Source organism: Neltuma alba, unplaced genomic scaffold (assembly GCF_004799145.2).
Source record: "Neltuma alba isolate B1F8T4 unplaced genomic scaffold, ASM479914v2 tig00012259_pilon, whole genome shotgun sequence".
NCBI lineage: Eukaryota > Viridiplantae > Streptophyta > Magnoliopsida > Fabales > Fabaceae > Neltuma > Neltuma alba.
Genome location: NW_021636785.1, coordinates 62244 through 86865, shown reverse-complemented (window position 1 = coordinate 86865; position 24622 = coordinate 62244). Strand labels below are relative to the sequence as shown.

The following is a 24622-nucleotide window of genomic DNA, read 5'->3' as shown; positions in this document are numbered from 1 at the left end:
GTCACTTTTCCTCCCCAGGGAGGGCAAGCAAAAATCTTTACAGCATAAGAATTTGTCTGCACTACAAGATTGTTTTGACTAATCACCAATCTATGTCAGTCATAAATGAAACTAAACTGTAATTTGTCAACAGCCATTCAAGCAGGAAGTTATATTCTCAAAGGCATCTTCAGTGCAAGGAATTGTGAGGCCACCCATTGGATGATCATAACCAAACTCTTCCTCAGCTTGACTCAGCAAATCTTGGAATGCAGGTTGGTTCAAGTATGATATGGGAATCACAAACCTCCTCATCTTCTCTCCAACATAGACTGCAAGATGGCCCTTTGGCACATCGACTCCTTTTGAAGATGCAAGGTTTCTTGAAAATGAAGAAGCCCTTCTAATTCCAGGTAAACGAAAACCCATTTGGTTTTTCAAGGAGAGAAAGTCCTGAATAGCTTTGCAGGTGATGGAAGGCTTTGAGTTCTGATTGGCTTTTGGGTGGAGATCTCTGTGTTGCTTCTCAATGCTTGAGCCCAAATGTATATATAGATGAAAGGGTATGTCGAAAACCATTATTGGCAGACAAGGGCTCAAAGTTCACAAGAGGCCACATGATGTTGTCTCCGAGGTCTTTCTCAAGGACCAGCTAGCACACCTTCAGAGTACAACTCAGGTATTTGATCAAATTAAATACTACTTTCGGTCCTTAATATAAGACCTTGTTTGACTTTTATCTTGATCTTAAATATAAAACCCCAATCCATTTTATCTCTTACATTTATGCATTTTTTCCAAGATAGTTCTCCTAACAATAGTAGTTATAACCAATATACTTAATTAACAAGAATATTTTAGGAAAGACAACATATATTTATTACAAATAACTAACTTAACTTCTTTTCTTAATCTCCTCAAATTAGTCAACTAACTCTTATAATTAGGACCGAAGATAGTAGTTTATGTCTAGTCAGTATGAACCACAATTTGATATTTATCAACTTGCAAACATTTCCTCGTGAGTGTGCTCAAAGTTTGGCCCCATTAGCTGGCTAAAATTCATATATCATTCACTATAGATGAACATGATATGCGAAATCACGCCTTTTTTCTGAAACTTCTTTTCGTTTTCTGTGTTTTCTTAATCTGCATGATTAGTAGCCATTCTCTGTTAATTAAGTGGCCAATAGGAAGTGCAATTTTCTTTGAAGCCCCAGTTAAAGGACTGCTTGAGGAAGATCTATCGGCATAGCAAAAACTCTGAAAATTAAAGAGCAAGAGATTTGTAATGCTCAGAACCCAATTATTATCTAACCGATTCAATGGCTTATTTCTTATGCTGCAGACATAGCTCTGAGAATCTCATATTTTTACTGGAAATCACATATTTCCAATGATTCTTCGTTATAGTACCATGCTTTCACTAATTTCCTTTTGTTGCTCATTTTGTATCTATTATATTTATCCCTAGATTTTTTACTTAATTGTGGAAGCGTGTTTCCACTGTTTTTGCTTTATTAGTAGCTTATTTCATGGGATTAGATTCCACTACTTTCATTGATTTATGACTTTATGGAATTTAGTGGCCAGAGGTTTGGTTCACAAAGTTCCCGAATGAAATGCAACCAAAATATGGTGGATTCAATCAAATGAGAAATCCTTGTACATTTGATTAGATTTAATTTCACGTTTTAAAAGACAAGTAGAAATAATGCTAGTTCTTTCTTTTATATAACATAATTACCCGGTTGAGAGGAAAAATCATAAACAACTTTTGGGCAAGAAATATACAAATATTTTCAATTTTCGAACATAATAATGTTTAGCCCCCAACGTAGAAACAAATAACGACCACAACTTTATGAAACAGTTGCGTTTCAGTGTTGGTTTATGAATGTTTAACTGCTCAGTCCCTTTGATCTTCGGATGGATGGTGAGATTTGCAGGAAAAGAAAAAGAAAAGAAAGAAACATATGGTGAATCCTCATAAATTTCTCAGTAAACTGCACATGTTCCTTGACAATGATGACAAGAAAAAAAATATTTACATCAAGAATTTTCCTACTTTTACAAAACTGCGTTGGCTAACCACTAATTTATGTCAGTCTTATCTAGATAACAACTAATCAGCGTCCATTCAAGCTAGAAATGATACTCTCAAAGGCATATTCTTCGCAAGGAATTGTGAGGCCACCCATTGGAGAATCAAAACCAAACTCTTCCTCAGCTTGACTCAGCAAATCTTGAAATGCTGGCTGGTTCAAGTACGATACGGGAATCACAAATCTCTTCATTTTCTCTCCAACATAGACAATAAGATAGCCCTTGGGCACGTGAACTCCTTTCAGAGATGAATTCCTTCTGATACTAGGCAAACGAAAGCCCATTTTTTCTGTGTGAGGAAGAGAATATTCTCAGATGATTTTATGAGTAAGAAAGTAGCCCTTGACTCTAGAGATCTGAACAATTTGTGTTGCATCTGAATGAATAAAACTATGAGTATATATATAAGGATGAAGGGATAAGAGAGATATAGCTTTCCGATGAGAATAGGACCTACTGGTAGACAAGGGTTCATAGCTGACAAGGGATCACATGCACATGTCTTTGGTATGTCTTTGTCAAGTATCAATTATTATCTTATCTGAAATATTACAACCTGTGTTAGGGAGAGATGTGGGGAAGCAAAATCATACAACACTATGAGACAAACATGGTCTGTGAAACCAAATCTCTTCATGATTAAGTCAGTATTTGAAAATATTCAGACAGCTTATGAATTTGGTTTCAACCAGCTCTGCTCAGCGGGTACAGTTTTGTTGACTTTTCTTGTACCACAAGGGATCACAGGCGCTTGTCTTCGATGTCCTTGTCAAGCATCATTTAGTATCTTATCTGCAATAAAACCTGTGGTCGGGAGTGATGTGGGGAAGCATTATTAATGGATAGACATATCATGTCTATTTAGTATGAACCACAATTTGTGGTGTTGGGAAAATCATATAATACCATGAGACAAACTTGATATGTGAAACCAAATCTCTTGCTGACACGATTTTTTCATGTTTAGGTCTATACTTAAAAGTATTTAGACGGCTTATGAATTTGGTTCCAGCCAGTCCTGCTTAGCAGATACAATTCCGTTAACTTCTCTTGTATCATAATTCATACATGTTCAATGTCGCTGGGAAACTTGTCCAAGTGAAAAGTTTTATTCATCTAGTGTTTCAGAGTCATAAAGGTTATTATCATTATTCAAGAATGTGTGTTGTGATTTAATGAAGGAGAGAATCTGCTGCAAGAATCTATCAGCAAACTGGAATTCAAAGCAGTAAGAACAATGGCATATGTACACAGTACACTTACTTGCCTATAAGAATACCTTCGTTAAAACCTTATAAGGTGAAATTAAGTTAATTTTGATTTTAATATTAACAAACGTTAGCAACAAAAAACAAATAAGAGAAATATCACCATTAATGTTTCAGGGAAGAATTAAACTCAATTCTTGCTGAATGCTGATCCTGTTGTCATTTGTCTCCCTTGTTGTGCGTACCTAGCTCATTTCAGTTTAAGAAACACGTACCTATGTTTCTTGACTTCTTGAATCTTTCGCATTCATGTTTAGCCCAGGAAAAAAAAACAATTTTTTTTGTAAGCACAGGTATCCTCCTATTGGAAATAATTTTATAAGAGATAAATGTGAAAACTTTTTCTAGGGGAGATTTGAATCTTGGTTCACCATATTGTAGAGAACTAATCCCTTCCATTAGACCCAATCCAATTGATTAAAAAAAAAATCATGTTCGTAGTTGATGGTTCAGATTCTTAGATCCATTTTCTAATTATCAAAGCCCAAATTTTATATCAATGACAAAGAGTTAGATTATTTTGGCCCATCAAAATGAGATATGTGATAAATATTAAGCTTGTAAATGCTTAACAGAAATAAATAAAAGCAGCGTGAGCAAAAACAAAAATAGAAAGAGGCCCAAATCCAATTTGGCCCATTGTTTTTTCTCAATGATCTGATAATTGAATAAAGTTAAAAAAAAAAAAAACAACAACTTATTTGCCTCAATCAAATTTCAAGGTGACATTGCTCAAAAAAAGACAATCTCTTTCCATTATATAAATATTGAATATAAAATTCTTTTAATCAACAGTAAATGTTTTTTTATTATTTCTACAAAAGATATTTCACATTAAATTTTGTTTTATTATTTATGTTAAATGAGTCTGGGTCCTCTATAGCGGACACAATAATTATAAATATATGTAATTATCTATGTTGATAAATTTTTTTTGGAACTACCACAAAATAATATATATCTATGTTCATAATTAAGATATGATCAAACAAAAAATTGAGAAAAATAGTTATTAAAATTTAGAATTGTTTTAAAAATCTTAAATATGTTCCCCCCGCCCTCCCCCAACAACCCCCGCGCCCAAAAAAAAAAAAAAGTTGCCTCTTCCACCGGCCCGGCCAATGACTTCAATACCCTTCACAGCAGCCTTGATTATCCCCTGCATCGGTGAGATCAGGAGAGCTCCTCCTGTCAAACGACACCGTTGGAACGATGAACCATTCATTGTAGTTTGGGTGGATACTCAAGCCCTAGGATTTCTGATCCAGATTCAGCTTCGATTTCTCAAACGAGCTTATAATTGATAAGACCAATAGCTCATTTACGAAAAAGGAAGGTCAAGATCAGCCTGAAATTAGTGGTCCCACTCCCAAATCACAGCGAACCAAAATGGGCAAACCCGAAGACAATGAGAAAAAGGTAAATTTGCATGTTTCAATTCGAATTTGCAGGTTTCTGTTTTTGGATTTTCTGAAATGCATTGTTGTCTCCGAACCCTGGTACTTAAGGAAAGCAGTTCTTTGCCTTGCTCTTGTTGTGTTTGTGGGTAGCTTGTAGTTCGATTCTGTCTGCAATTTAATTTCTAGCCTTGGCATGCTGATTACGGTAATAACTCTAATTTAATGTGAAGAATGCCTAATGTGATTGTAGAATGGCACAAGATAGTAACAATGTTATCTCGAATTTGCTGAAAGTTCGCTCTTTTGCGCTATAATCATTTCTGTGTTATGTTTAGAACTTGGGTAAGAAACTCAAAGATGTGGAAATAAGCGTTCCAATAGTGTATGGTAACATCGCATTCTGGCTTGGCAAGAAGGCGAGCGAGTAAGTATGCTATGTATTACTGTGTAATGCCCTGCTCAGTTTCGGCATTTTGTTCTTTCAAACAAAGAAAAAATAATTATATACTTATCTTGTTCAAGGTATCAGTCACATAAATGGACTGTATATGTTCGTGGAGCAACCAATGAGGACCTTGGAGTGGTCATAAAGCGTGCTGTTTTTCAGCTGCATTCTAGTTTCAACAATCCAACAAGGGTTGTGGAGTCACCTCCTTTTGAGTTGTCAGAGTCAGGATGGGGTGAATTTGAAGTTGCCATCACACTTTATTTCCACAGCGATGTTTGTGACAAGCCTTTGAACTTGTGAGTTGTTGGATGCTATTTACTTTTGATTAGTCGCTGGCTCTGGTTTCCAAAGCCGCCTATTGATGTTCTATGATTTACCGCTGCACAGAATAGAGTTACAATATATGCTTGAAGAAGGCTTTAAAGGGTTAAAAAATTTCAAAATAACTTGTTAACCTGGTCTATTAACGCTCTGCTAACTTAACCGCTCTGCTAACCATGAACAGTGATTCAAGGCTGTCGGAATACTGCAGGCTTTCTAAGTTTGAATAGAGAAGATACGACCATTTGTTTCAACTGCCTGAATTTTCAACTAATGAAATGCCTAGCTGATACGTCTAATATTTATCGCTATATACGATTAGAAAAGGACCATCTGAATGGTTTGGATGCTTGATTATTTGAACAATGAGATTATGGACTACCCTAGAACTGATATTTATTGTACTGTAACCAAAGGATGGGGTGGAATTACCTAAAGTGAATCTTAGTGAGCTTAACATTTGTTGGAAATAGTTACTAAACACGCAGACCAATTTCTGTGAACACCAAAATAATTTCTGAATCCTGCATTTTATGAAGTGTAATATATATACAGATATCATCACTTGAAGTTATATCCTGAGGATGAGAACAGTTCCATGTCAACAAAAAAGCCTGTTGTTGTGGAATCATATGACGAGATAGTTTTCCCTGATCCTTCCGAGGCCTTTTTAGCTCGTGTGCAAAACCATCCAGTAGTGAACTTTCCAAGATTACCTGCCGGAATAACCTTGCCTCATCCAAGTATGTTTCTTAGCACTTTAGTATGCAATTTTCCTTTGTTCCATGTTTGAAGTGAATGAATATGTCTATTATACGTGCAGTACCTGTTGAAGATGCAAGTAAAAGGAGGAGAGGTGATACTAAAGATCATCCGCTAACCCAATGGTTCACAAATTTCTCTGAAGCAGATGAGCTCTTACAGCTTGCAGCAGCTCGTCAGCAGGTTCATGAGATTATCTTATTTAAACTTTATATAATCTTTGTGGAAATCAAAGTTGATGTTGATAATACTTTGGTCTGATCATCCTTTCATGTATATGCTTGCAACTTTAGAATGACAAACAGTGTGCCCCTGATTCATACACGCACATTTGTTTGCAATTTCCTTCCTGGAGACCTAGATCATAATTTATAATTTCTCTGGTTAGTCTCTTTGTAGAAAGTCCAGACAACTTGGATTTTTATTATGTTGTTTACGAAGTCTGTAAGCAACTTGTACTTCGTCTATACTTTAGAACGCATACTTTGGAATGAGGGCTACTGCCCTATGATTCGTAGTTGATTTTTGTTAATGTTCGTGAATTTTTTCCCGAGTCATCTCCCCCCTCAACCAGACCAAAGTGGAACATAAAGGAGTTATTCCCTTGAAATATTTGGGTACAATCCTGTGATCTAGATTGTTAACTGTGATGGTGTATGATTGTAATGGATTCCTGTCATTCCTAAACCAATGATTTAGATCAACTTAATGAGGGGAAGGGAACTGTGATGGCATGTGCTTGTAAACCAATAAGTTAAATCCATTTAATGAGGTAAAGTGAAGATGATATAAGGTTGTGTATATGGCATAACATGGTACATCTTGTGCAGTAACATCCAGCTGTTTCTGAAATCATACTACTGTTAGTGGTCTTATTCTGTTGTGTAAATATCTGGATATGAAATTGGCACACAATAGTCTTGCGCTTTATCCCCAGACCGTCATATAATGTATCATTGGAAAATAAATGGCACGCTCAATTTCCTTAAGATATGAGTGCTCTGCTCCCTTCAATTTCATCATCATCAGTCCTGGTTGTTTATCATTACACGATTCAATCACTGGGATACCAAAATCTGATAATCACTATACTGTAGATTCTCTAAATTCGAATAATTTTTCATGTGGTGTATGAGAATCAATCAGCAATTAGAATGCAACATTAACAAAATAAGTTACCCAACCAAAATTCATTATGGATCACTAGGTTTTACATGGTTTTTTGTCATTCTTTGCTAACTCGTTCTGGATGAACTCTTTGCTAACTTATCAGTAGGCTAAAGTCTGTAAAAAAGGCCAAGATAAGCTATCAGTTCCTCAATTCTGTGTTCACCGGTAGCTGAATCTCATTTTTCTTGAAGCTTATATTCAGCATGTGATTGTGTTATTGTAGAAGACTTTCAGTGATGAACCTCGCAAGAAGGTTTTGGAGCCAACTCACGATTATTTGTACTTCTAATGTCATAGGTTCAAGCTCATATTGCTAAACTCAGACGCCAGATCAGCTTGCTAGATGGGCAGCATCAGCTGTTCAAATCTTCCTCTGACCAGTAGATGTACACAATTAGGACTCTGAAGTTTTTCTTTCAATTAGCTAGCAGATAAGCACTATAATAGGAGAATGGAATGATTATGTAGCTGGTCAGCAGGTTGTCTCTTCAAATTTATTTTTTCCACTTGTCTGTGCGGTGTTGTAATTTTTCCAGAGAGTTGAGCTCCACCAAAAGGGGGGCCAAATGTGCATAATTTAATTGTTTAAGGTTAGAAATTGTACTCTGCCTCTTCTATTACCATAACTATGTAGACATTGATTTATTGTAGTTGTTACCCCATTGTGTGAGGCAAAGAAATCCCACCGGCAGAGATGGTAGTTTTGAATGTCTTTGGCTATCTTTCTTATATATCTCTGCTTTTTCTCCCCCCCCCCCCCCCAATTTGTCTCATCAAAATATATTTTGTTGGATGATAGTACCATCTGAATGTATTGCTGCGCGGCCTTTCATAAAGGGTAACCTGTGGAGGTTGGGATGGTTTCTGGTCTTGCCATGCATGCTTGAGCAGGTTTTCATTTAATAAGTGTGTTTTATGAGGTATGGAAGATAAAAGAGGAACGGATGGAGAGAAATTCATTTTTCTTCTTCAGAAAGTGGGTTATAAAATATTTTCTTGGAATTAAGATAGAGACGAGTGATGATGGCAAGGAAGAATGACTGCTGTAAATGTATTAATTTCTTTAGGAGTTCGTTTAATTTCCTTTTTAGGCCAGGGATGGGAGTTTGTTTAAATTAATACTCGATATGTTTCTCTTGTTCTAAAAGTTATTTGGATGCTTGTCATTTGAAATAGAAACATGTCTCGCTAATTATATTTTCAGTAATGAAGTTTAATCTAAAAATAGAGGCTGTTGAATATTCAAGTCAATATTAAATTTTATTCCAGACAATAGTTTTAATCTTAATGTAGTCATAAAGAAAATTAAATGGCTTTACTTTAGTGAAACAAGTAAATGCCCACAAGTGAGTGAAAAAAAGAAACAACCAAACGACTTGATTAAATCATTTATTTTTGCTTTATCTGAACAGTTATTCTCTGTAATTTTATTTTGTTAGTACTGTTGATTAACATAAGTTGATTTATTAAAAGAGAAAAGCGTATAAATATAAATTAGTGAAAATTAATCTTTTAGTCTTTTTAAAGTACTTAATTCTTCATTTATGACTCATTGTAACTCAATTTTTGAATTTATAACCGTCTTAAAACTCAGTTCTTAGATCCACAAGTCAAACTGAGGCTCTGTTTGGATAGCACCCCAAACCATGGTTTGGGGAAAATGCTACCCAAACAGCCTCTCCAAAAACCAAAACCATGGTTTTGGGTCAAAACCATGGTTTTGGAAAAAGCAAAATTTTTTTGCTTTTGGAGAAAAAAGGGAGAGTGTGAGGGCCTATATGATATGTATCTTGTTATTTTTTTTATAAACATATTTTTTTATAAATATATTTAATCTTATATTTTATAAATATATATAGACATTAATTATTTATTAATTATATTATCTTATGTATTATTAATTATGTTGGTAAAAAACATATTATTAACAATTTTATTTCTTCAAATTAAAATATATCATAAAATCTATTTTTTCTGTAATTATCATATTAACTTATGTCTTTTTTTTAGTAATTTGTATATATAAAAAGTGCTTCTGATAACAACTATCCAAACACTCTCACTTCTCAGAATCACTTTTTTACAAAATCTATTCTTCACAGAATCTATTTTTTCCAAAATCTATTCTCCAGAATCATTTTTTTAAACCACGGTTTGGTTTCATCTAAACACACCCTGAGTCATCTAATCTGACAGAAATCAGCAGTCACAGAAAAGCTACGTCAACATCAACAGCGAGGGGGGAAAAAGTCTGGGCAATCAAGGATGTCAAAGAAGAGGCTGTTGCCGGAGAAGATAACCCAATTTTGACATTAAACAGCTACTCATTAAAATGCCTGGGCACGGGGATCTGAGATTATGTTTAATTTTTGCGCCTGTATGCACATTTTCCGCTGCAGAAACGGAAATCCTTTTCTCCTAATGACAATGCTTTTGGATATACATGAACATAATAGCTCACTAATAAGAATCCCTCTACTCTACCGTCTTGATCTTTTTTCTAGTTTTTCTTTTTTCGGGTTTTTGTGCGTAGTCATAGGATGAATAAGCATGAAAAAAAATGTTTGGAATGTAAATGAGTAAAATAGTTATCCTGATATGGAGTGAGTTCGAAGTGCACGTTTTCAACCCTTGGGTCACTCATTTTCTATACAATGTGTAGGCACAGCGTGATTTTAAGCATCAACCAAGAAAGATGGGACTCAGTTAAAGAAAACTAACTAATGATTTTGTTAAAATACTTGAGACTTGTATATTTAGGAAGTGCGTAATTAAGAACAACTGTTTCAATGTCGCAATTGGGGTTAAAGTTTTTATATTATGGCAACTAATTTTTAATCTGTCAAAAGAATTTTGCAAATACTAATTCATAACACAAGCCGGTGACGTGGGATTTGGGAGAAGTGAGGGGTGTGATGGAACGAACTTGTCTTTTCACGAAAGGATGATTATGGGGCAAGGGTAACATGGCCTTCCTGCGCTTCCATGTGCCAAAACAAAGTTGAAGTCGCCATCTTCTTCAAAAAGGCATATTTCTCATTCTCGTGAAAATGGTGGGCCTCTTCATTCTCTCTCCCTTGTTCTCAATCCTCCTCTTTTTCTCCATTCAATCTCATTCACAGAACATGCCTCACTCTCTGCGAGGGCCGTGACATCCAGGTACTTGGTTGCATGGTTTCTATGTATCTCAGCCTCTAATTATTTTCAGAAATACATATGATTGTTTACTCTAGCAGAATGTAGTAACTAGTAAATGAGATCTTCCCTTGGACTTTAGATGAAAGGTTATACCAGCTGTTTGAATTTATGCCAAGGAGAGTACGAGACTGGATATTGAATCCTACCAGATTTCAAGTCTGAGGGTGTGGGAATAATAATCAACAGATCAAATCTCAAGGATATATAGATCACAGAAATAATGGATGCTGCTTTACAAATCACTAAGGGTATGTGTCTGATCTGTTGTCTTGCTCAGTTTTTCTAAGCGCTCAACTTTCACTGTCTCGCATGGTGAAAAACAGAAAATGATTGAAGAACAGATGGCTGAAATGACGGATAGTGCTATGAATCATTATATAAAGGCTACAATAATCATAAAAAGTGAGAGTCAACAATGAAACTTGTGAGTTTTAATGTGGTGGAATTTTGTGTGACAGGCTTATTTTTGGACCATGGTCTGTCAATGACGACGTAGTCAGGCCTGTGCAAAAATCAAGAAAGCATCTTCCACGATCATTTTGTGGGCCATGAAAACATGGTAGGGTATGGAAGTAAAAATGAATGCAGAGAAGAGGTAAGACCGAGATAGTGGTGCACATTGGATATAGATTTATGTCTTAGTTATAGCTCTGCCATTTAGTGGATCTGGTTTAGACAGGGCCACATGGGAAGCCTTGAGTTTGTTGAGACACCTATTTGTAGCAGCCAACACTACACTAGTGGATAATCCAATATGTAGGTTGAGAAAATGACAAGCATTGTTATATAACTTTTATTATCAGTTCTGTTATACTCTGAACTTTGAAGCCTATCGCTATACCAGTTTTTCCATCTACTCCAACAATTGACATGAATATCCTCCACGAAAACCCAACCAAACACGTTGAGTATGACCTCTTCCTCTTCGAGTTCACATTCAAACAAACTTCCTTGACAGCTAGCTTCTTTGTCCACCATATCGTGTCGTGTCATGCTTTGGTTTTGATCTATCCATTTTCAAATACGTAGAAGGGAAAGAGTATGAATATCTCACGAGTCAATCACATATCATCTATGATAGTTAAATAATTGTTAATGAGTTGGAATACATAGAGGAGTACTTCAAGGAAAATGAAACAGAATATTATATAATATTCTTCCCGCTGACCAAAAAGCCAAGAGAGAAATTATTGTAAGCTACTCTATTCTTGAATCTCATTTAAAAATTAAGAACGCTTCTGGCAGAAATGAATATACTCTCCTTTTCTTTTTCTTTTCCCTCCCCCATGCATCCCACTGCAGGATAAAATGAAATGAAATGAAGAGGAGTTGATATGAGAATCATAATTTATTCGCCCCATTAGCTAGTTGATTGAGAGCTAGGGAAGCTCTATTTATCAAAGATTGTTAAATTAAAAAAGTGCTTCTAGATGATTGTCCCCCGTTTTTAAAGTCATATATCCTGCGAAGCAAATATAACAGAGCCCAAAATATGCATCATACGATCATAATTCACGTTATATATTATAACAGCTAGTTTGTAGAAGCATGTATAAAGAAGAATAACAGGAACAGAAGAGAGACAAGAAAGGACTTACAAGAAAAACCAAACCAGTCATATACTCTGTTTTCGTAACCTTGGTCAATCGAATTAATGAGAACGTGTTTGACAGACATTGTTTGTAGCCTCTTCTAGGGATCTTGTAAACTTTTATAAAGTTCGTAAATCCGTCCTAGTCAGAGTAAAATTGGCTGGGAAACAATCTGATTAAGTTATGAAATTGGTGGTGAATGGTGTGTGAATTTTTATTGTTGTGTCTCACAGAATCCAAAGAGTTTAGATGGGAAGGCAAGCATATATTAAAATCTTTTCTGTTTTTCATTTTATTTGTTTGAATTTAAATTCAAATATTTCTACTTGAATGGAACTTGCTTTCAGTTTTGTAATTTTATTAACAAACTTGCATTAAATTCAAATAGGTGAGATAATCAAATTATAGTTGTATTGAATATCTAACTGATCATGCATCCATAAACATCTTGGAATCTAACTTAAATTGAAATGGATTTATTAATTCAACAACCAAAATTAATTATTAGTTTATTCAATTCATAATATAATATTCAAGTACCTGAATTGGTAGGTAGTTATAGAATGCAGAGAGTAATTAATGTCCTATGTGCATGACTGATATGGAAATAGAACATGGAGTAAGTTGAAGATAAACAAAAAGAATAATGACGAAATGCCCAACCAGGCACAAAGCAATAGGCTTTAGGTATAATTGTTACTTTATTTAGGTCAGAAATGTGTTTCGTTTTGAAGATATAAGGACTGAGGAGTCAAAATCTGCAAAGGCAGAAACAGAGACGCATGGGTTTCTGCTAAAATGGTTTGTTGTTGCGCTAAGTCTGAGGGTCTGTTTGCTTTATCTGTCACTGAGTCCACAGTATCACAAGCCCCAAACATCAGAAAAGCCAAACCAACACCAGGTTGTACCGAAGAGTACACTTTATTCTTGTATGTCCGTGAATTATGGTATGTGGGGAGAGAGAGAAAGAGAGAGAGTAGTTTAGGGATGAGTAGAAGAGTGGGATTCTACATAGCCCACATAATAACTTGATGTTAGCAAGCCTTTAAGGTGAACATTCCACGTGATTGGTAGTTCATCTCAACAAGAAACTTCATTGTGAATATAGAGCAATTATTTGAATAAGAAAATGAGCAAGTTCGAGTCAAATCAAAAGTTTCTGTTAATTTTTTCATATAAATATCTCAAACAGTCTCAGTATATCATTTTAGAAATTGAGAATGAACAATTCGAAATTCAATTGATCTCCTTTTTTTTGGGTGAAATAATTATTTGTTTAGTTAGTGTTTCTGTTTGAATCAGGTTTTAATATTGTAGAGCATAGCTCTTTACACAATATCAGATGGGATTGCATCTTTGGTGCTTCAACATATGTGCCTACGGATATAGAGGAGCCTGCCTTTGAATATGGCGGAAAGAAATAAATAGAGAAGACAAGTCCAATCGTAATGCCAAAAAACAAAAGTACATATGATGCGAAGAGCAATAAAACTGAAACAGAGAAAAGATACTAGGTTTAACAGCAAGAAGAGAGAAAAGCGGACTGTCCTTTTGGCTTTTGGCATTAGTTTATTAAGAATAGGATGTGACTCAAAATGGCCAGATGATGAGATGAAAACCTGAACCCTTATATTGATTTTCATTGCTATTAAAATATGAATAATAAAGAGGCAAACAAAGAAGAAAATCGGTGGCAATTGTTGAAAATGAAGGGTGCATGAGAATGGGACCAGGTTGCCTCTGGGAGGGCCAACATTGAATATCAGAAGCCAATGGGCTGCTCTCCTACCATGTCCTTCCATTTACTACGCATACACCAATACACCCGTGGCCTGTCCTTTTAGTTTTACCCCTCTCTTTTCTTCTCTTATTCAATGATCTTATTAGTCACTTATTAGACTCAGAACGATTTGGGGGAAAAAAATGACTGTATCTGATATGTATTTTTACATAAACCGAGGCCTGGCTCTTAATAAATACCCCCGTCAGCCCCCCACACTTGCCTTCACCCACCACCGCATCTACTTCTTCATTCTCTTATCTCTCAGCTTTTTCCTTCACGATCAATTTGATTTAGAGTATAGATCACTTATCTTCTCTCTCATGGCCATTAGAAAACCCAGCAAGCTTCCCCAGACTGCAGTTCTGAAACAAATCCTCAAGAGATGTTCCAGCTTAGGAAAGAAACATGGCTATGATGATGATGGCCTCCCTCTTGACGTCCCCAAAGGCCATTTTGCCGTGTACGTTGGTGAGAACAGAAGTAGGTATATTGTGCCTATCTCCTTCTTGACTCACCCAGAATTCCAGTCCCTCCTTCGTCAGGCTGAAGAAGAATTTGGGTTTGATCACGATATGGGTCTCACTATCCCTTGTGAGGAAGTTGTTTTCAGGTCCCTAACATCAATGCTTAGATGAATTAGAGAAATTAAGAAGCTGGGAACAATATGTTTGATGGCTCTGCCTTGAAGAAGATGCATGACCAAGATGAAGCTAGCAGCAGCAGCTTTTGCTTCTCTTTTTTTTAACATCTCTCTTCAGAGTCATGTCTGTTCTTGTAATCAATTCTTGATCTCCTTTCTTCTTTCAATATTTTTTGCGGGTTTCGTTTTCAACAACCCTATTTGGGTTTTGTGTTTAATCTGTGACTCTAACTTTGGACCCATGTGAAATATTTCGTTAGGGTGAAATCTGTAAAAAGGTTTGAGATTTTCCTCACAGAGGTTCTATACATACCCTGTGAGAGAAGTTAGTTATGTCAATGAAAAAATCGGAGTTATTTGCCCATTCTACTCCAATGCTCTATGCCAATCTCTCTCTCTCTCTCTCTCTCTCTCACACACACACACACACAGAGTAAATCAAATTCTGTATATTCATATTTCATACTGTTATGCGTACAGAGGGAATCACACATATGAATGGAATTATAGATATATTTATATGCATGATTCTCTCTTGCCTATCTCTTTCTATTTCTGAACACACATACGCACACATACATTGATAATCGCTAAAGGTGCAGGTTGCTGTGTCTTCTTCGTATGATGAAAAATTATGTGATTTAGGATCAGACAAGTCAAGATGTGTGCATGGTTGGAAAACGCAAGATTAGGTCCTGTATTAATTAAAAATGAGTATAGTGCATTAAAGAAAAATGAAGATAAGGGACCAGTGCATGGCTAGCTTTGTCAGGGAATATAATATACATCGAGTACTTAAAAGTTTGTACGGTTCATCTGAGTACTATATGGCTTGCCTCTTAAATTACCCCACCAGCTTGATGCATAGAAACACTCACCTTTCTCAAATATTACATATGTCGAACAAGAATAAGTATAACGAAAGTTTGAAGATCATACATTTCAGTGCATCAAATAACACTCTGATCTGGTGGTTAATTAAAATATTGGTTCCTTTATAGAATGACTTGATTAGGTTATGTATTAATTGCAACTATCACAGTCTGCAAGTTCTTATGAGGAGGGGCGTAGATCATGATCGTTAATAATAATATAATGGGATAAAAGATGGTAAAATTTTAAACAGAGAAACGAAGTCTGACTCTTTTAAATTAGTAATGCTTCTATCTTTTACTTCTGATCCTAATTTTGGGGTTCCAACCACATATATAACTCCAACTGTAAACTTTATTATTAACAACAGGTATCCTCTTATTAAAAGTAATCATATTTGAAGTATTTTGCTATACAAATAGATTAGTTATTTTTACTGGACCGAACTCTTGTTGGTACTTTCTCATACATATAATTCTAATCCGAATATTTCCACTCATATATATATAATAGTAAACATGATGACCCACCAAATTCAATTATTCCGCAAAGAGAATAACTTGTGCTTCTCTCCAGAATCCAATTCAAATTTTGGTCCTCAGGAAAAAAAAATATCTTAGCTTGGACTAATATTGCTTCTCTCTGCACACATTGTTCTTTGCTCACTCCTCTTTTTTTTTTCTCTCTCTTGCATTACAAAACAAGTACTTCTAAACATGGCAGATTCAGAGATGCGAGCTTTATATTTATGTTTTTTGTCACTTTGTTGCAGGGATGCAGGTGTTTTCGTATCAATATTTAGCTTTTATGTCATGGTTTGGTATATTGCTAGCTTGTTTGATTTTGGTCAAATTACAATTACTCACAATACTCACAATACTGCCCAGGTAACAAATCAAACCTCAGAGTCTCACATAATTTGACCTTTAGTTAAGTACATCAGATGTTAATTATATTAATTAAGATGGCAAAACTATATATATGTAATTCAAACTCTGTAACTAGAATGTAGAAGTGTTAAGGTAGTTATTGTCTTGAAGTGCAGAATAAAGATTTGGGATCTACCTTGAAGGGAATTTCTTTTTACTCTGAACTTTTTTGTCCAGAAGTGTTGACACCCATGTTCTCTGCAATTTCCTGGAAAGCGCCGTTCTTGGACTATTATTTTACTCAGTCTATCAGATGTTTGATATAGTTTTTCCGGAGCCATTGTAATTTTTTCAAAATAAACTTATTTTGATTTTCAGAGGAGCAACAACTAACAAGCGAGTACAAGGATTATATTTTTTTATTGCAATAAATTTATTTTTATTAATAAATTATAAAATAATATATTTTTAATATAAGGATAGTTAGTCATAAAATCTATGACATATAAATAAATGTGGGATCGTACGAAGATGTGAATTGTTATTTTCAAATTATATATTTGTCTCTCTCTCTCTCCCCCCCTTTGGAAAAATGAAAAGGACACTGTTGGCAGAAGGGAGAAGATGTGGGGAAGGGTGTGTTGGGCCTCCAAAACGTATTTTGGAAGAGATTTGGCGATTGAGACACATCTTGGGTGTGTGTCTCTATATTTATTATTTAATTATTTACGCACCCAACTATGTTTATATTTGTGGATACGGGTTTTTCTAAATGAGTTGGTGTGTGTGTGTGTGTGTGTGGATATCCGTTGATCTTGGTCAAAATTATCGTAAGAAAATGGGAAAATAATATTATATTTTATTGATGAGTCATAAGAGACATCACTCGATTGCATGCTTCATGTTAGTATAAAAAATGACCAAGTAGTTTCATTTTTTAATCTTTCGAGGAAGCATTTTGCTCCCCACGTAAAGGTTTGAGAATCATATTTCGAATTATAGTTTTAGGGGTTTTTTTGTTATTTATTGGAAGAAATTCACGCATATTATACTTATGAAAAGAACAAACTTGCAACCAAACATTTAAGAAAGACTTAGAGAGTATTTGAACGGAAACCACACCATGATTCTAAAAATATTTTTACGTTATACGAAACAAATATTTAGAAGATCTGTCCCGATTTGTGAAAAAGTGCTTTTCAAAAACATATTTCCATCTTGCCAAACACCCCCTTAATAATCTTTAGTGTCGTTGAATCAGAAAACTCCACATGCTTTTCAAGAATTAAAACCCTAATGCTTAGACCAACTTAAATAAATAGAAATATAACCATCAAGGTTTACATTCTATAATTTTAATTTCGGGATTTTGAAAAAAAATTGCATTTTAAGGGTTTTTTATAATGTTCATGATAGGTGTAAAATCATTAACAATAACTTATATTTTCGGATTTTCAGAATAAATGAAACTAAATATAGAAGAAGCAATCCCTTAAATTCGCGTCTCGTTTTTCAAAGTCATAGATTTTGATGGTGACTAAGGGATGAAATAAGATATGATGAGATTCGCTCACCTCCAATGTACCTTGATATTACACAATCACAACAATAATAATGAACATCACAGTAATTAAATACTACCTTCCTCTTTAATATAAGATTTTAATCTACTTTAATTTATTTCTCATCTTTATCTATTTCTCTTAAGACAGTTTTTGTAATAGTTACACATGTTAAAAATTTCAGTTAACATACATGATTAATAAAGATATTTTACAAAAAATAATACTAATTTATTATAAATAACTATCTTAACTAATTTTATCAATATATCCAAATCAGTTAACTTACTCTTATATTAAATATAGGAATTAATAGTAAGAATAATGATGGTCAATATATTTAATATTTATCTGAACCTCCCACACAATCCTCCATATAAGATTTTCTGTTTGAGTAATTAATTTTGTTTAAATGTCATTTGCTTTGATATTGTTAATTAACTAAATATTTTTTAATTAAGGAACACAATTAAGGATAATTTAAAATTTTAAAAATATTAACTAATTTTAATTGGCTCTTTTTAAGACAGGGCGAAGTACGATTCATATGTTTTTTTTATTATTATTTAAAATATATCTAATCAACGTAAAAATATTGAAAGTATTGAGAGTAGCGCCATTTGAAAGTTATTCAGAGAATTTCATGTGAATGTACAGGACCATTGTAATTATTACTTTAACGAATCGTCAAAAGGTGGCGAATATTCCCTTTTTCTAAATAATACAAAAATGTCTCATAAAGTTTTTGGTGATTTCAATAGTTACATTACAATATAAATTAAATTTCCAGGTAACGAGCGTTGGTATATAAGTTAAAACTTAAAAGTCATGGAATCTTGGTCTAACATTTTTTCCAGATTAAGTTCAAATGGTTTAAATTTCGTTGAGTTTCTATGATGGCTATAAAATGATCAAAATTACGAAAAAGAAAAAGAAAGAAGCAAGGAAGGGACATTGAAGGGACAAAATTGTCTTACTCTATAACAATGGTACGATATGCGTACTGTGTGGCTCAGACTCCGCGGGGACTCATAAAATCACCGGCGGTTACATACATAAAGCCGAAAACATGAAAGCGACGTGCAATAGAATGTTGTTTTGTAGGAGTGGGTGATGATAGGACGTGAGGCCTTCACGTGGGCCCCACTCCGACCCCTCTGGATTATGATTGTGGGGACGAGCCACAGGGAATCGCTGGCTCCACACACAACCCAGCACCAGACGGGGTACCCGTTTCTTCTGACCGTTGGATGGCCTCTTTGGGTTTAAAAATCACAGATCTTCCTATTGGATGCTTTTCTTTTTCAAAAAATCAATGGTGAAAATAGCATTCGTTATTTTCTTTTAAGTTCTTTCAATCGCTTAAGCTTATTTGCAATGCACTTAGGGTGTGTTTGGATTAACAGTGATAAAAGTAATTTTTTCAATCTGACTTTTACAAAAATCAGATTGGATAAAAGTCAAATAGTGTAATGTGATTTATATTTAGATTGTGTTTTGTAAAAAAGTTAGTTTGAAAAGTTTAAGAAGTTAAAACTTGTTTGAATGATTAATAGAAAAATAATTTTAGATGCAAAATAACTTAAAAGGACAAAAATTTTATTAAGTAATACATAGCTAATATTATATATATAATGTGACCGTTTTAAAAGAAGTATTAAAGATAAAAAAATTTAATTTATTGTTAGGAAGAAATCAAACAATACTAAAATACTTAATTACATTAAATATATAAAATAATGGCAAACATTGAGCCTCTTCTTCTCATTTTTTGACTTCCCAACCAAAAAAAAAAAAGCATATAGAACAAGATGAATATACTCTAAAAGCTTTTCTTGGACTTACCGGTAAAAACAATAAAAAGAAGCTTCTCTTTAAAAGCTCATTTGTACAAATAAGTCAGATCATAAAAATGTGATTCCAAACACATCTCAAGTAAAAAAAAACTCCTTTTTGCAGACAGAGAAGTGAGTTTGGGGCTCCAAATGTAATCCCAAACACACCCTTACTATTTCGATATTATTTTGATAATTGTTTTAGTACTTTAATTTTATTTACTATTTTGATATTATTTTTTATAACAGTTTTAGTACTTTAATTTTACTTACTATTTCAATATTATTTTTATAATATCTTTACTACTTTCATCTTATTTATAGTCATCAATAAAATTAGAATGTTAGATATAACTAAAAAGTAACACTGAATAATATTAAAATACTGAATGTTATTTAAAAAAATAATGTTTGGATACTAAGTGCTGCTTTACCTAAATTATTGTAAAGTCTCAAGTAAGTAAGAAATGTAGTGGTAATTACTAAAAAATTTTACAATAAATGAACAAACAATGACAACTTCAAATACAAGAAAAACTATAATGCATGAAGAGTATGAATATGTCTATCTCACATGAAAATGTATGCGTTTACATGTAATGTTTCCACTATCTTAATAATTTGATTCGTTATACCATTACCTTTATTTTGTTTTTATTCAGCTTTTTTTTTAAAAAAAAAAAAGAGCACGTCCTAGTCTTATCCGAAATTCAATATTTGAAAACAGCTGTAATATTATTGATATTAATTCGCACATGAAGCTTTAATACACAGACATTAGACATCCCTATTGAAGAAAATGACGTTGCCCGATTTCACATCATACTCCCGTATATTAATAATAAGGCCACACTTTCAAACATTAATTTTTATCTACTGGCCTCCTTTTGATCCTAAAATCAAACAACAAATCCGGCTTGCTTTCCTAATATTTTTTTTCCAATAAGGAGATTTTTTTCTCTTGCCAACTATGCGAACGAAATCAACCAAATTAATTTGTCATCATGTGTACTTTAAAGGTTCTTAGTGTAATGTGCTGGCTTTTATGAATTACTACCTCTGATCTTTAATATAAGAGTTAGTTGACTAATTTGAGTAAATTAAGAAAACTAACTAAGTTAGTTATTTATAATAAATAAGTTTTGTGTTTTCTAAAATATATTTGCTAATAAAATATATTGGCTAGAACTATCATTATTACAGTGACTATTTTTTGAAGAAAAATGACTAAATATAAGAGACAAAATAGATTAAGGTCTTTATAATTAGGACCAAAATAAAATTCAAACGAGGTATTATAATTAGGACCAGAGGTAGTATCTCTGTTTAAATTTTTAAGACGTTATTACTTACTCTATTCTAAATATAAAATTCATTTTATAGTGTAATTTATACTACCTCCAGTCCTAATTATAAGTACCATTTGACTAATTTGAGAAGATTAAGGAAGTAAGTTGAGTTAGTTATTTGTCATAAATAGGTGTTGTCTTTCTTAAAATATTCTTGTTAATCAAGTGTATTGACTAAAACTATAATTATTAGAAGGACTATATTAAAAAAAAGAGTAAATATGAGAGACAAAGTGGATTGGGGTCTTATATTTAGAACCAAAATAAAAGTCAAACAAGGTCTTATATTAAAGACATGAGGTAGTATTACAAAATGAAATTTACATTGAGAACTGGAGGGAGCATCAAGTTTATTGTTTAGGGGGTGTTTGGATAGAAACCAAACTATGGTTTCAGAAGTGCTTTTACGGTTTAAGAAGTAAATATGTGAAGGAATTTGTCTCGTTTTACAGAAAAATACTCTTAAAACTATGATTTAGAGGTTGACAAACACCCCCTTAGTTGGCAAAAAATGACTGCTCTTTTTGGGTGTTTTGAGGAGCGTTTCTTGATATGGATTATATTCCTTTCAATCCTGTGTAAGATTTTTTTTTTTTTGTTGAGAAATTACATGTTTGTATTTACCGGAGACATTAATAGTCCGCCTAAAAATTTTAGTATTATTTTTTATCTTTATTCTAATTAATTATTGGTTAATCTCACTGTATTAATCATTTACACTCTTCTACTCGCAGTCGCTCCATGAAGTCAAGTGTTTTTTGAAAATAAGTTGTATTTTTGTTATGATCAGAGGAGAGTGTGATTTGGGAAGGAAAAAGAGTCGTATCTTTCTTTTTTTTTTTCCAGCAGAAAAGTGGGGGCTTTATGATGGGAAATAAGTGGGATGAGGGCCCAATGTAGAAAATTTGAAAAGTTTAAAGCGGAATTAATATTAAAAAAAAAAAAACCAATCTGAACGGAAAATTTGGGATTCATAGTGAGGTTGTGACGTGGAATGTGGTGCGCGTGGGTGATGTGTGGCCCAATTAATTTTCTTTTATTTCTCACTGGATACTTTTTTTTTTTATCCTCCAAGCACTCTTTCTTGTGCCAATCATTCATAATTTATTACTATTCATTTTTCCTATCTATCTGCCCTTTCGGATTTTGGAGAGATGTGATTCTGTTCTAACTTCTAAAACTACCTACATTTTAATTTCTTATTTTAGTTCTTGAAAGCATAATATTCAGCTCTTGAAATTATTAATTTTTTTTTTCATTCTAGTTGACTCCTAAAACACATACTAGTAAAATTATCAATGAGTAGAAAGTCAACGTTTTTAATGAGTTATAGCCCCTTTATTTCTATTTATAAGTTAATTTAATATTTTTATTAGAATAAATAAATGCCTTAATATTCCATTTGGATGGAAATAAGAGTTGTTTACATTTTTTTGACCAGCAAGGGCTATTTACATTACTTTCATTTTATAGCAGTCTTTTACATTTTGATGTGTCGATATACATGTACTCCTCCGGTCTTTAATATAGGATTCAATTTTTAAGTTGGTTTTGGTCCTAAATATAAGACCCATTTCTCATATTTATCATTTTTCTCTAAATTACCCCCATGGATACTCCCTCAACTATAATCAAGTAGAAGAGGGAGAGAGGGTATTAAAAAAGATGATTATGGTATTTTAGAAAAAAAGTGTCACTTTTTTTTATAATTAACTAACTAACCTAACTTCCTTAATCTAATCAAATTAGTTAAATGGGTCTTATATTAAGGATCAGAGTAGTATTTTATATTTAAGTCCGACAAGAATCTTCAACATTTCAACTCACAATCTACTCAAAAAAGCTGCCTTTGGGGTACGAAAATATAGAGTGGTCATGCTTTTACTTTCACACAAATCTCCTCACTCCGCTTTCATCTTTTTGGTACATCATAAGTACTCTTTTTTCTTTTATTTTCCAGGAACATAATAATTACTTAATTGTTTCCTTTCTAAGTTTGCAGATGATAACTTTCCTTTTCCTCCTTTATACTTTTAGGTGGTATTTAGGTAAAATCAAAATAATAATTTTAGAAGTGTTTTTACGGTATACGAAATAAATATATAGAGAAATTTATCTCAATCTATAAAAAAATACTTCTAAAAAGTAATTATTGAGGTATCCAAGCACTTCCTTGTTAGTTTTAGAGTAGTATGAATTAATAATGGAATAACCTTTAAAGTTTAAACTACAGATTACCAGCGAGGAAAATAAAGAATGTGGTTACTATATTATTATTAACTTGACCTTAAATAAAGAAATTTGAAATGGAAGATAATATGGCGTATATAGAACAATCACATATATTAGTTTTTATCTTATTTTTTAAAATTGGTTTTTCTATTCAATTATCTTTCATCCAACGTAATTTTTTATTCATAACATAAGCACTCAATAAGAAATTGATTTATTCAGCCAAACCATCATGATCATCATTTGTCGGTATAAAGAATTTTTAATTAGATAACGTTTTGGCTTTTCCCTTTAACCCAGAACGGCTGGCGGTGACCCCGCCAGTGTGCACCAGTGGCCGGCCGATCTCACCACTCCTCAGTGTGAATTTATTCAAATGCTTTAACTTTATCTTAATAATATTCCATTCAAATCGACGCCACCAATTAGCATAATTTACAATACAGATCAACGGAGATCCACCCGCTTCAACTCGTTTCGACTCGGGATGACTCGGTTCGTTTTCCCAACCAGCTTCCGACTCTACTGACTACTAAATATCTTGATTCTTGAACCAACTCACCAGAACGATGAAAAATAAATAAATATATCGGTCATACAAAAATTACCCCCCAAAAAAAAAAAAGTCAGTCATGCTCTGTCGGATTCTCAAATCCCGACCCGAGCCATTTCGAATTCACAAGGTTAGCTCTAACTCTAACAGATGGGCTCCTCATGAAGCAAGGGCCAGGATTCTCCCGCCAAGTCAGTGTTAATTCGGACGTCCACGTGGCAGCGCCTCTGGAGATCATCGAGGTTCAAGAAGCGGAACGAGCGACCCGACTCAGACCGGGACACGACCCGGAGGACCTCCTCAAACATCGACTCGTCGCAAGGGATCGTGAGGGGACCTTCATTGCAAAACCCGTACTCCTCTTCGGCTTGAGCCAGAAGCTTGTTGAAGACCGGGTGGTTCAGGTAGGTCGCTCGCACGATAAACCTCCGGCAGCTGGGCCCCACACAGACGGCCACGTGCCCCGCCGGCACATCGGACGGCGTTCGAACAGCCGTTATGCGCGCCTTCCTGCGCCACCGGAGAAGCATGTGACGGATTCGGACAATGTGTCGGATTTTGCTGCACTTAGCGGCCGCTGGCGACATTGAATTGTTGCTTGGAGTTGGAGTAGCGATTGCAAGAGAAGAGAGCGCAGCAGAGAGAGACTTTTGAAAAGGATATTGCGGAGAGAGGTGACAGT

The 24622-nt window shown here is 34.0% G+C and overlaps 4 protein-coding genes across 4 annotated transcripts; 2 read left to right on the top strand and 2 right to left on the bottom strand.

Annotated features, from left to right (window-relative positions):
- Positions 1 to 2385, bottom strand: LOC114725616 (auxin-induced protein 10A5-like). Its single transcript, XM_028912143.1, has 2 exons — positions 2138 to 2385; positions 1 to 440 (listed from the first exon to the last, which is right to left on the bottom strand). Exons 1-2 carry the CDS (start codon positions 2367 to 2369, stop codon positions 127 to 129), a joined length of 546 nt encoding a protein of 181 aa, XP_028767976.1. The 5' UTR covers positions 2370 to 2385; the 3' UTR covers positions 1 to 126.
- Positions 2386 to 4526: 2141 nt separating this feature from the next.
- Positions 4527 to 8174, top strand: LOC114725613 (transcription initiation factor TFIID subunit 14b). The gene is made up of 6 exons (XM_028912140.1): positions 4527 to 4772; positions 5089 to 5177; positions 5276 to 5497; positions 6078 to 6265; positions 6346 to 6467; positions 7752 to 8174. Exons 1-6 carry the CDS (start codon positions 4743 to 4745, stop codon positions 7836 to 7838), a joined length of 738 nt encoding a protein of 245 aa, XP_028767973.1. The 5' UTR covers positions 4527 to 4742; the 3' UTR covers positions 7839 to 8174.
- Positions 8175 to 14284: 6110 nt separating this feature from the next.
- LOC114725617 (auxin-responsive protein SAUR50-like) lies at positions 14285 to 15012 on the top strand. The gene has a single exon (XM_028912144.1). The coding sequence runs from the start codon at positions 14348 to 14350 to the stop codon at positions 14660 to 14662; it is 315 nt and encodes a 104-aa protein (XP_028767977.1). The 5' UTR covers positions 14285 to 14347; the 3' UTR covers positions 14663 to 15012.
- An 8767-nt stretch (positions 15013 to 23779) lies between these two features.
- Positions 23780 to 24622, bottom strand: LOC114725668 (auxin-responsive protein SAUR71-like). The gene has a single exon (XM_028912201.1). It carries the CDS (start codon positions 24525 to 24527, stop codon positions 24084 to 24086), a length of 444 nt encoding a protein of 147 aa, XP_028768034.1. The 5' UTR covers positions 24528 to 24622; the 3' UTR covers positions 23780 to 24083.